A 14,140-nucleotide genomic window follows, 5' to 3' on the forward strand; every position below is an offset into this window, starting at 1 on the left:
AAAGGGCAATAAAAATAAAATAAAAACACTAAAAAAGGATACTAAAGCAAGCTAGTGAAGGAAAGGAGTACAAATGTAATAAAACAAATATTATAGTGCATATATAAAGTTCAAAGTTAGCTCGGAAGGAATTTATATAATTGTTATACACTATTCAAATAAGAACAAAATTTACAGAAGATTAAATTTTAATTAATTCTGGATAAATTTTAATTAATTTCAGAATCTTAAATATAAGGACTTAATTCAAATACGGAGAATTTAATAAATAAAATTTCAGTTAAGCTCAAGATATTATGGAGTAAATATAAAGAAAAACAACATTAAAGAATTATAGTTATTTGCAATAAAAATTTTATGCTCAAAGATTATTTTTTTACGTGTCTTTTTGACAAGTATACTAACGTTTAGCCTTAATTTTTTTCTAATTTTTAGTACTACCAATTATACTTGTGTTACCTACCTCAATTAGGAAAGAATTTATGAAAGGTAAATCTTAAGTGATTTTAATGTCTTAAATATTAAGAATCTATAATAATATTTTAAACAAGGAAAGATTTAATATTCAAAGTTTAGTTGATTTTAAAGTTCTAAATATTAGGAAAATAACTTAAATTATAATTTTGTCCAATGTAAAATCTGTTTTTAAAGGGTAAAAAAGACAAACGACATTTCGTTAAGGGCTTTGTGCTTTTAATATAGTATAGATTTAGATATGAACCAAACCACCTCTAATTAAGACATAGTCAAGTCCTCTCCCTCCGCATCTCTCTCTATCTCCTAATAATAAGTAATTCAACATTAGTTCTTAATGATGAAAAAATTCAAGCAAGTTGCAAAACCACACCAAAGTAGTTGCAGAAGACTTGGGGAAAAAATCAGTTTGACTCCAAAATTATTTATTCATATTAAGACTCTGCCGCTGGCTACTTCCTCTTCTTCCGTTGCTTTGTTCATTTATTTTCTTTCCAACATTCGAATAACACAGACGAACCAGCACATGTTACCTAAGGTGGTGCGTTAGGTTGAAAAATTCCAAAATCAGAGTTCTCTTCAGATTCTCTAAAAGTCAGCTGTTTTCCAGAATAAGAATAAGAAAACTTGATGGTGGATGTACTAAATTCACATATTTCATTTTCGAGAAATCCATATAAACCAAGTCTACCCCCCCAAAGGAAATCACACATTGAAAACATACAGACTAAGGAAATTGAGAGACATGAAATTTCAAGCTAAACAACATTTCAGCCACCCCCATATTTTGAAATCACTTGTTCTTGATGAAGGTGACGAACTTCATTGCCAAGCCTGTGAGCAACCGATTTTTGAGCCATTTGCATCTCTTGCAATTTCTACCTCCATGACAATTGTCTTAACGCGCCTCGTTCTCTGGTGCACCTTTCTCATCCTTCTCACCCTTTAACGCTTCTTCCAACTCCAACTAATTCTAGCCGATCTTTTACCTGTAATGCCTGTGGATCTGAAGGAAGATTATGTAGCTTAAGTTGTGCTCATTGGCGACTTTGATTTACACTTGAAAGTGCTCTTTTGCCTCAAACTATCTTACTTGATCAACATCATCATGAACTTAAACTTATTTTCGATTCCCCTTTTAAGGATGAGGATGAAAACACCATTTTTGTTTGTGATCTCTGTCATGGAAAGACGGATCATAATTACTGGTTGTATTATTGTGGTGATTGTGATTTTGGAACACATATTGAATGTGGCCTTTCCAAATATGTCAACAAACCAAAAGAAAATCCTGTAATCAAGAAAGCAATCATTGAACCAGTCATTAGTACACCAACAAGAAGTAGTCCAATAAGGAAAACAGAGAAAAAATCAGCCAAGAATCCTAGAAGAAATTCCAAAATAAAGCCAGTATCTCCAAACGGGAAACCAGAAGAAAATGAAGGAGATGGAGAAGAACATCCAGTGATGATGAAACTAAAGGGAAAAACAATCAAGTAAGTCAATAAATGAGCCAGTCATTAGTGCGCCAACGAAAAGTCCTGTTAGGAAAACAAAGAAAATATCAGCCGAGAGCCCTAGAGAAAATCCCAACATGAGATCAGTAGCTGAATCTTTGGACGAGGAACCAGCAGAAACCTCAGCTGATAAACCAGAAGAAAATGAAAAAGGAGAAGAAAATGCAGTGATCATGAAACCAAAGAATGAACCAATCAAGAAAGTAGTCAACGATACGGTCATCAGTGCACCAATAAAAGGTTCATCAGTTAGGAAAACAAAGAAAAAATCAGCCAAGAATCCCAAAAAGAAGCCAGTATCTGAATCGCCAACAGACGAAAATTCATCAGACAAACCAGAAGAAAATGAAGAAGGGGAAGGAGAAGAAGAGGGGTCGGAATTATCATATTATGAAGCTCAGCACAGATTGAAAGAACAACATATGGAACACATGCTTATGATGCAAGCTCTGGACAATGCTGCAAGCTACGTCGGGCCATCACGCGGTTATAATTACTATTATTGACCTTCATTCAACATCATCACAGTGATGAAGATGAAAGTTCAGTAATCTTGCACATTCAGGATTTGCCACAGAGAGTAATATGTTGAGTTCCAGATGCAATGATCTGTTGGAACATAATGATTTGATTGAAGTATTTCTGGATTTCCCTGCGTTTCAATATTGGTATTACATGTTTTTTTGAAGTACTAATTTCTATGTTTGAATGGGGTTATATGTATATGTTTTTTATCATTCATTGTATTTTCTTTATTGCTGTTAGCTGTTTATCATAATCTGCGCAGTCATTTTTTTTAGCATTTTGACAGTAATAATTCTGGACTTTTGCAAAATGAGAAAGAAGAGATCAAATCCAAAGATGTCATCTTTTTGCTTTTCTCTATTCTTATTTAACACCTTATAATATGGTTACTTCTTCTAAATCAGATAATAACTAATGCTGTTGGAAAATTTGACCACTCTCCTCCCTCAAAGGAAAAAAGAAAAATAGAAAAAGTTCTGCTAATACATGCAGAGCACAAAATGTTCAAATTTACTCTCAATAAAGTTTGTAAATTCTGATTATCCAATACATAGCACAATTGTTTATACATTGAGGGGAACGTTGAAGCTGCAAAGTTTTTCATGCATTTGTTGTTGAACATGGATTATCAAGAGTGGTACTTGCAGTTAAACTAAGCACGTGTCTAACCCAAAAATTCTGCATAATAAAATTGATAATCAACAAGTTTTATTAGTCAGATCAAAAGTTAACAAGAGAAGCAACATTAACATCCTAAGAGCTACACTATTACCAACCTAAACACAACAAACTATACAGAAGCCAGAAGAAAACAGTTCATAACAATTTATCATCTTCTGCTTCAATGGCCACCTCAATCTACTACACTTTCCTTCTTTTTTATTGTTTTTACGATGGTGTTCGGAGCAGCTTGCATGCACCTCAATCTCCTACACTTCTCTCAGAACCCGCTTCATTATCCGACCCATTTTCGTTTTCATCTCCACCACCTTCCAAATCCCGAATCTTTTTCCTCAATTCCTCCAACTCCCTCTCCATTACGTACATCTTGTCTTTCAACTCCATGTTCTCTTCTTCCAATCTCTCAATATGTTCCTCCACGTCATCAACTCTGTAACCAAACCCATATGCATCTCGACCCGACCCGCCATCTCTCGGGTCATATATCATCTCAAAACGGCTCAAATCATGGCTTAATCTTTTCTCCACTTCCTCAACGTCACTATCCCAGGAAACAATAACCCCTTCTCCTTCATCCTCTTCTTTATGTTCATTCTCCGGCGATCTGACCCGGATTAACCCGTTCATCGACCCGTAGCCGTCTACACCCCACTCTTCCTTCGCCACGTCAGCTAAAACTTCCCTCGCAGGAGAAAACTTCGGCGTCGGTAGAACAGCCGGAGTCGCCGGATATGGGGAAACCAAAGAGGCGATTCCGCCGGATTTTTTTGCACGGATTAGAAACGACGTCGTGTTGTGCGGGGTGAAAGAGGTAAAACGATAATTTTGTCTCTGTTTCTTTTTCTGAAAAAACCGGCGCGGTTTGTTGTTCGACCGGTGGGGTTTCCAATTACTCCGGATTACGTTCCCTGGAGTATAACTAGGTCCTTGTGAAAAAACTGGCGCGGTTTGATTTTCGGGTATCATTGTGGGACGTGGTGGTGGCCAAGGGTGGTAACTCCGGTTCAGCAGCTGAGACTGGTTCATGATCGTTGACCCGTCGGCTGGTGAATTTCCGACTAAAAATGATAGTACCCAGAAAATTTAAAGTGAAAAAAAACCGTAAATTTTAGTTGGAAAATCTAGTGGGAGATGGATTCATGTTTTGTGCAAGTGGAAATGGGGTTATGTGGAAAGAGGAAGGAGGAGGCACGTGGAAATCACGTGGATGACGCTAAAGCACCAGATAAAATATGGTAGCATGCGCATCAGTTGGTTCTGAAGTGGGGCCAAAGTGTAATTTATGATATACTCGGATTACACGATTTATAATTCGGCGTCTTGTGTCTAACTTTTCCTAAAATAAAGGTTTTCTACTCACAAGACTTTTGTACAAGAAACTACGGCATAGGAGGAGGTGTATTTCGAGACTCTCAGGGCCACTGGGTCAGGGGATTCGCTGGTAAATTACCTAAAACTAGCAGTGTCCATACAGAATTCATTGCGCTACTCGTGGGATTACAAATTGCTTTGCGCAACACACTCACACCTCTCTAACATTGAGACAGATGCCACTGAGGTAATTGGCATGGTCACAAAAACTAACCCTCATTATACTAATATTGTTGATGACCGTAGGTTGTTGCTCCTACAGCTGGGTAGCCCACCTATCCATCATATTTACATGGAGCAAAATAGCGTGGCAGATAGTTTAGTTAAATATGGCGCTAAGCAAGCAGATGGTAGCAGCTGTCTTCTTTTTGCAACACCATCACTTTTTGTCCAAGATTTGTACCATCAAGACCAAGTAGGAACTAATCACGAGAGGCTCGTTAAATCCTGTTCTTCCGGCAGATCTTCTATACCTACACTGGCAGCTCCATTACATGATATAACAACCTCTTCTTTAAATAGTTTTTCTAGTAATGTTTTGGCTTGTAACGCACCCTATGAAGGTGTGCAAATAGTAGACTCTAATATGTAACTAGTAGACTCTAATATGCATAGCTTAGTTACTCTGATGCCTACAGTGCATCCTGCTCCCTATAATGCTATCAACTTTTAGTTTCTTAATATAAGTACTTCCTTTATGACCGCAAAAAAGAAATTACGTAATATTTTAATTCTATTTTCGAATTTTGAATTAATAATAGCAATGGTAGAACATAAAAGTGTTGGAAGTAATTAAGACATAAGCGACCAAACACACTCACGCAAGTATACGCGGTCGTCAAGTAATAAAGAGACTAAAAGTCGGATGTCGAACCCACGAGGACTTATGATTAACTATTAACTAAATTAGACTATCCTAATTATCTAAACAAGAATTAAATCTAAAAATATTTTATTCTAAACTAATTAAATAAGAAATATAAATAACGAACTTTGAACAGAGAAAGAGCAGATTTTTATGATATCAATGTAATGAAAACGATCTAGGGTTATGGGCTATCTAACAATCCTATTGTATTCTTAAATTGAATTGACCGATTAATTTATCTAGCTTATTGGTTGACAGGGTTAATATTGCTCATAAGAATCTGTCGAGTTCTTACTCGCCTATTCAAGCTAACCTAACGCCTATATGTCTATGGAGTTAGAATCAACAAGAACACATGTATAATTCCTGTAAATCAACCACGCAAGGCAATTAGGTATATGTCTATCCTAACCACGAATCCGTTCCCCAATGCTCGAGTTCAAGAACTTGCCCTACTCAATCCTATATGCAATATAGAATTCCCACTTTCGAGTTCAATTCTAGATTCGTAGATAATATTCAATTGGTGATCAAGCAATTAAATAATTAAGTGCAAGATTGAATAAATAAACTAATATGATAAATCAAGAAGTCAAAATCAATATCCGAATAACAATAGTCATGAAAGAATCACAACTCTAGAACGTGAAGTTTAGCTCCACATAGACATGGTAGCCAAACAACAAATCATACAAAGAAACATAAAGATTACTAAGTTTGGTAGGAGAAAGATGAAACTTGATGAATTCCGGCCTCCACAGCTTTGTCGTGGCTTTTTCCCTCTTCCCAATATGTTAGATGCCCTAAAAGAGGCGTTTTTAGCTTATATATTGCGTACAAAAGTCGTGGGCCAAAGTTCTCCTATTCCTAATCCGACTTGGCTACAGGGATTGATGCTGGGGTGGATGCGTCGCATCCACCTCGTCCTCCACTTCTCAGCTTCGCATGCTAGGGTGGATGCGTCGCATCCACCCTTTGTTCCTCCTTCTCAGCTTTGCCTAGGTGCGGATGCTATGGCGGATGCTATGGGCCGACTTCACTGCTAAGGGTGCACGAAATCCAACCCCTCTTCCTCTACCTAGAGCACATTTTCTTTATATTTTTGTACTCCAAACACCCTAATTCATCACACACAACTCAATTAGTCATAAAATCAATGATTAAATCATGTTGGGCATTTTAAAGATCAAATAGCATCAAAAAGCGGTTAAAACATGGGTAAAGTAACATCAACACATATCGAAATATGCCCAACATCACCACCCCACACTTAAACCTTTGTTCGTCCTCGAACAAACCATCACTATAGTAGACGAAACAAAATTAAGCTCTTATCATTCAAAGCATACTACACCTATGACCATGGTCATTTGCCACAACTAGGCTCTAGAATATGCATCATATGCACTTACCTTTACTTGTGTCATTCTTTTAAAAATATTCAAACAAAGACAACATGCTCACAACAATCCTAGCCTCAAAAACCGACTCAATGTCACAATGCACTCATGGCTTGAACACCCAACATCATAGAGAAGTCTAATAACATTACCTATCCCTCGTGAAACCATGTGCCCTCACAACAAGAACAAGAGAGCGAGTTCAATCCACACATTCGAATCTCATGATCAAATATTTTAATGACTCACATATATCAAAGAAAATCGCTCACTCTCACAGAGAAGTCACATGCATGCAATTGGTACCATATGCTTTCCCTTAATGTAAATCTCTACTAATGTAAACTCGCTCGATCTAAAATCAATTAAGACTTTTTCATGGTTGTAATGTGGGCAAAGGAAAAGGTAGGATATATTTTAGGAATAGTGACTCAACCTCCTAAGCACTTTAACACATCATCAAATAACTTAAGCGCAAATTCTTCAACACCACTTCAATTTCACAAATAATATCACCCCAACAATATTTCCTCTTTCTTTAAGTACTACTTTAATTCATACCCACTAGCAAGAACAAGACAATAATTTATTCCTCTATATTTTTCTTTCTTTTGTTTTCAGATTTTTCTCTTCTTTTTTTTTCTTTCAATTTCCGCTAGTGGTGTATTATTTTACAAAATAAGTGCACCCTTCTTTCTTTCATTGGTTCCACTCAAAAGTCACCCCACACTTAGTCCCTTCTTACTTCTTTTAGCGCTCATCTAACAATTAAAATGCTTTAAGAGGTAAAAGGATCAAAACAATGTCAATTAAGAATAAAAAGGGTATAGGCTTGTAATGTGGGTACCAAATAAAAGGTCTACAGGCTCAAAAGGGTTAACTAGGGATAGATTTTATTTGTGATAAGCAATAAGCTCAAAAAGATCAAAGAAAGCCTAAAATTATTTTTCAAACCGAGCATCACCTAAAATTTCGCTTCAACTCACATACCGGGCAAGTTCTAGACACAAGTACAATACATGGACAACACAAAAACTTCACCATATATGGCACATGACTCACTAAGGACGATCACATTCCGACTCTCAAGCAATGCAAGTATTCACGGAGCCACGAGATATTAAGTATTAAACACAAGGTGAACATAAGTCATGTAAACGAGACATAGGCGCCACAAAATATGCTATCCAATTTAACAAGGCATCATCAATAAATTCAAATCATACAGAAGATACTAGACATGCCAAAGCATAAATATGTTACTATCAAACAAGTCAAGGGCGCCTAGGTTCATCATTCTTGCTCCTTTTATTCCCTAAATTCCTAATCTACTCGGAAAGAAAAAAGCTACATGGTTCAAACTATATCCCATGGAAAAGAACCGAGGCACAAAGAAAAACCACATGGGATTATTACTACCTAAAGAAAGCTAAAAGATATATTTTGGATTTTTGTTTAGACTTTAATCCCTCAAGAAAACTGTCTAGGAGATCAATCGTCGGGACAAGTCCAATTTTTCTACTTTTTTCGTTTTTTTTTTTTTTTTACAAAAGCTACTACACTTAAGAATGAGTACTACAACTAAGCTAAAATAGCACAGAAACTCATCCAAACGATCTCTTCACCCCACACTTAAAATTTTACAATGTCCTCAATGCACACTATAAATAATAAGAGGGTAAACGAGACTCCCTGGTAGGCCAAAGGCCGAAGCAATAGCGGCTCACGAGGTACTCAGACTTTCCGCAGACATCGTCCTTTGTGTGGGCACCCCACACTTAGTCCTCACCATCTAGCTCGCTTTTGCACTCTTCTAATGGCTTTGCTTCCTATGCTCATAATCCTACAAAACAAAAATAAATACTACAAAATAATTTTAAAAAAAAAAAGTAAACAAAAATAAAAGAAAGTAGTAAAGCTGGGTTGCCTCCCAACAAGCGCCTGATTTAACGTAGCGGCACAACGTGAACCACTTTTTGCCTCCACCTCGAACTTATGAATTGAGCCCCTAACATGGCATCCAGTTTGCGGCTATGCTCCAGTGGTGGGGCTACAATGATAACCAGGCCAAGTAATAAATATTTCACTCTATACTTCTCGGCCTTTAGATGAGGAATGTATTTTTTTGCTTTTTGGCATGACAAATTCAAGAATACAAGCACTCTCATCCTCACTCTTTGACTCCCCCATAGGCTCAGATGGCTTAATTACTATCTTACTATCTAAACACAATGTGGAAAAATAATTGGAATGAGGACCAATATGCCCTAACTCTAGAATTGTATTACTCTTTACATCCTCATATTTACATACACAAGAATCTTCAAATATAACATTATCTACTTCCTCACATGGCTCTAGTGTACTTTTCTCAACATGGGCATCATCAACAAAAATATGCTCGAGTGATTGGCTCTCCACTTTTAGCTCCTCAATTTGGCGTATAAGCTCATTTTCAGCTTTACACAACTCATTACTGTTTTGTTGGGCGTTAGACGCATCAACCTTTGTATTCAATTGAGCCTCTAAGTCGTGAATAGTAGTGCCAAATTTATCGATCTCTTGTCCCAATTTGGCTCTTCCTTCTATAAAGTATCTCATCTCATTTGTAATTTCCTCACGTTGAGCCTCATATATTTCTAATCTTTCGGATTGTTCCACCAGCGACATATGGCTCAAAATCTCCACTTTTTCAAAATTATCTGTTTGCCGGTACTCGCCCTCTTCATTCAATTCTTCCATATTGGCCTTCATTCTTGTGATTGCTGCCCTCATTCTTTTCATATCTTTTTTGAGTTCATCCTGTTGCTCTGCTACTTGCCTCAGAATATCCCTAATATATGCATCAGGCTCCATATCCTGCACTTCATTGCCCCTATCAAACTCAGAAACATCATTAGAAAGATTATAATAAGGGCTCAGAGAAGGATGAACAGGAGTAGGACAACCATCCCAATGGTCATCTTGACCACCACACATATTACAAATATTCCACTCAAAGGATTGAGATTGTGCGCACAAATCGGTCCCGGAAATATTCTGACAATTTTTCCACCAGTGGGGTCCTCCACAATATGGACAAGGATCATCAAAATAAGAATAACCATCATTCGAATAATTTTCATTCCAAGATGCCATGTTAAACTAAATAACAAATACTAACTAAACTAAAAAAAAATGAATAGATAAAAAAATGTCAAATCTAGAAAAATAGCTAATTTCTAAGTCCCCGGCAACGGCGCCAAAAACTTGTTGCGACCAAACACACTCACGCAAGTATACGCGGTCATCAAGTAATAAAGAGACTAAAAGTCGGATGTCGAACCCACGAGGACTTATGATTAACTATTAACTAAATTAGACTATCCTAATTATCTAAACAAGAATTAAATCTAAAAATATTTTATTCTAAACTAATTAAATAAGAAATATAAATAACGAACTTTGAACAGAGAAAGAGCAAATTTTTATGATATCAATGTAATGAAAACGATCTAGGGTTATGGGCTATCTAACAATCCTATTGTATTCTTAAATTGAATTGACCGATTAATTTATCTAGCTTATTGGTTGACAGGGTTAATATTGCTCATAAGAATCTGTCGAGTTCTTACTCGCCTATTCAAGCTAACCTAATGCCTATATGTCTATGGAGTTAGAATCAACAAGAACGCATGTATAATTCCTGTAAATCAACCACGCAAGGCAATTAGGTATATGTCTATCCTAACCACGAATCCGTTCCCCAATGCTCGAGTTCAAGAACTTGCCCTACTCAATCCTATATGCAATATAGAATTCCCACTTTCGAGTTCAATTCTAGATTCGTAGATAATATTCAATTGGTGATCAAGCAATTAAATAATTAAGTGCAAGATTGAATAAATAAACTAATATGATAAATCAAGAAGTCAAAATCAATATCCGAATAACAATAGTCATGAAAGAATCACAACCCTAGAACGTGAAGTTTAGCTCCACATAGACATGGTAGCCAAACAACAAATCATACAAAGAAACATAAAGATTACTAAGTTTGGTAGGAGAAAGATGAAACTTGATGAATTCCGGCCTCCACAGCTTTGTCGTGGCTTTTTCCCTCTTCCCAATATGTTAGATGCCCTAAAAGAGGCGTTTTTAGCTTATATATTGCGTACAAAAGTCGTGGGCCAAAGTTCTCCTATTCTTTATATTTTTATACTCCAAATACCCTAATTCATCACACACAACTCAATTAGTCATAAAACCAATAATTAAACCATGTTGGGCATTTTAAAGATCAAATAGCATCAAAAAGCGGTTAAAACATGGGTAAAGTAATATCAACACATATCGAAATATGCCCAACATCAATAAGCATGGCGTTTGGTGATCATTACGATAGAGTAAATATTTGCATGTTGAAAAGAGTAAGTGCTACAATGTAACAATGGAGTAGAATACACATTATGGATAAAAAGTTTTTCATTTGGCTGGGTTTGGTACGAAGGTAAATATTTTTCGTAAAAAGTTTTTCAATTTTCCATGTTTGGTTGGGTTAAACGTTTTGGAAAACATTTTCCTCATGAACTCATTTTCCCAATCAAGAGAAGGAAAAATATTTTCCAAAACTCTTTTTCAATCTTCCCCACCTTATTCCATCTCCACCAACCCACTCCCACACCCTCACCTACCCACCTCCAACCCCCAACCCCACCCTTAATAAAAATATTATTAATAGTACTTTCTTTTCATATTATAGATTTTTTTTTATCATTTCAACAAATGAGTGTTTTCTTTTCATGATATAAAAAAAAATTATTTTAATAAAAAAAAGTACTTTTTTTTCATGATGTAGGAAAAGTATTTTCTTTCCATGATGTAGGAAAAGTATTTTCTTTCATTTCAACAAAAAAAAATAATTTCTTTTCATGATGTAGAAAAAGTATTTTCTCTTATTTTAATAAAATAATTACTTTATTTTCATGATGTAGAAAGATTATTTTCTTTTTCAACCAAAAAAAGTATTTTCTTTTTAGTTATGGAGCATAAATTTCAACGTTGTTTTGCGTAAAAAAATAGTAAAGCATCACATTAGTTCATTTGGGTTTGTGTGAATTTTCAGAAGAATAATTAAATTGTTGAAGAAAATAGAGTCCTGAAAACGTTGGGTATTTGGGGGAGGGGAGGGAGAGGGGGAGCAAGGAAATATGGGGACTTGGGGGAAGGGGGTGAGGAGAGTAGCATAAAAATATATTTTCTACTCTCTAACCAAACACTAGAAAATATTTTACGGAAAAAGTTTTTCACTCACCAACCAAACAAGGGAAAAATAAGTGATAAAACAACTCATTTTTCATGAAAAATATTTTCCTTCATACCTGTAAGCACATGAATTTTGTGAAATTAAAAATCATATTAATTTGGATAAATTCCTAAATTCAATAAATGTCAAGCTCAAATTAATATTAATAGATACCAGAAGTGATAACAAGAAGCAAGCAGAGAGCTCGTGGATCAAACACCGCAGATTTTTCTACAAGCTACAAGTTCAAGCACTGAAGCTACAAGTTCAAGCACTCAAGCTACAAGTTCAAGTTCAAATTCAAGATCAAGAACGAAGTCAAATCAAATACCAAGGCGTTCAAGATCAAATTACTTGTTCGTGATCAAGTTCAAGTTCAAGAAGGAAATTCAAGACCAAGCTTTACAAGCCCTTGAATCAAATCAAAGTCAAGCTCATTAAGATACTTTGCATTCTTAAAGAATCAGAGGAATACCATAGAGATTGTAACACTCATTTTTTTTTATTGAAATCAAATACTACATTTGTTACGCAATTTTCTAGTCTTGATTATTTATTTTTTTCGACGCGAGAATTTGTTGTTACAAATTTCTGGCACGCCCAGTGAGACAATCTCTACCTCTCATCTCTTCAATTAAAGAATTTCAAGAATACTAAAATGGCTCCTAAGAAGATAAACTTCAAACTCACTACTGCTAAGGCTACACAAGTTTTTCTCTGATGTTGAAAACTTGCTAGATAGTACTATGGAAAGCGTAGGACCTGTCACTAGGAACAAAGCAAACTTGCTGGGACAACAAGCATTTCAAATGCCTTCTGTATCAGTTCCTATCTTTGATTTTCGATCCTCAAAGGGGGAAAGATCATTTTCAACTGAATTGGAAGAAGGAGCGAAAATTGTTGAAATTGTTGAAAAGACATTGGCTCTACTTAGCCCGTCTAGATCTAAGAATCTCATCACACAAGATGATGATGACGTCTTGATCACTAGATCTGCTCCAATCACTCCACGTGAGTTGTTCCACTCAAAGTATGGTGTAAGAGAAAATTCATTCTTTGTTTCACCATTCACAACAGTTATCCAAGCAATGTTGACTAACACTTCAACTGTTGAAGAACAACTCGCAAATTTAACAAAGGCAATTGAAGGGTTAATGAAGCATATGCAAGATCAAGATAATCAAATTGTCAAGATGACAGATAGAGTTGAAAGCATGATGGAGGGAGATTCAAGTCATGCACCTGGAAAGCTCCCTATGATGCAAGATAAAGGAGACTCATCTGCAAGGCAGACAACGACTCCTAAGGAACTTCAGATTTTATCTGATGGGGTTATTCCCATTGACCAATTGAAAGACTTCATTATGGAAACCATCAAATATAAGTACGATGTTGCTACCAAGTCTTCTCTCGCATATGCGAAGCCATACACTGCGAGAATTGATAGTTTGAAGATGCCTGCAAGTTATCAACCCCCAAAATTTAAACAATTCGATGGTACAAAATCCAAAACAATACATTGCACACCTCGTCAAAACTTGTAATAATGCTGGAACCTATGGAGATTACCTTGTCAAGCAGTTTGTCCGTTCCTTAAAAGGAAATGCTTTTGATTGGTACACTGATCTCGAGGCTGCTTTCATCGATAGTTGGGAGCAACTTGAACATGAATTTCTCAACTGCTTCTATAGCACAAGGCGCACTGTAAGTATGGTTGAACTCACAAACACGAGTCAATGGAAGGATGAACCAGTTCTTGATTTCATCAATCGATGGAGGAATGCAAGCCTCAACTGCAAAAGACGGATTTAGTGAAGCTTCTGGAATAGAAATGTGTATCCAAGGAACGCATTGGGGACTTCGCTACATCCTACAAGGTATGAAGACTAAGTCTTTTGAAGAATTGGCTACACGTGCTCATGGAGTTAAGCATGTATTCAAGTGGAAATCAAGGGCCACATGTTTATGAACCTCACAAAGTGAAGGATAAACAAGAAATAAAGAAAAGAGGCAAGTTGAT

General features: G+C 36.1%; 1 protein-coding gene and 1 pseudogene across 1 annotated transcript; one reads left to right on the forward strand and one right to left on the reverse strand.

Annotated features, from left to right (window-relative positions):
• Positions 1–944: 944 nt before the first annotated feature.
• On the forward strand, positions 945–2,827 carry LOC138899430 (uncharacterized; annotated as a pseudogene).
• A 610-nt stretch (positions 2,828–3,437) lies between these two features.
• LOC104092356 (uncharacterized) lies at positions 3,438–4,223 on the reverse strand. The gene has a single exon (XM_009597950.1). The coding sequence runs from the start codon at positions 4,221–4,223 to the stop codon at positions 3,438–3,440; it is 786 nt and encodes a 261-aa protein (XP_009596245.1).
• Positions 4,224–14,140: the final 9,917 nt, after the last annotated feature.

The sequence above is a fragment of the Nicotiana tomentosiformis genome, chromosome 1 (genome assembly GCF_000390325.3).
Source record: "Nicotiana tomentosiformis chromosome 1, ASM39032v3, whole genome shotgun sequence".
NCBI lineage: Eukaryota > Viridiplantae > Streptophyta > Magnoliopsida > Solanales > Solanaceae > Nicotiana > Nicotiana tomentosiformis.

Excerpts from the sequence above, each read along its gene's own strand:
- LOC104092356 (XM_009597950.1), bottom strand. The coding sequence starts at position 4,223 with ATGAACCAGTCTCAGCTGCTGAACCGGAGTTACCACCCTTGGCCACCA.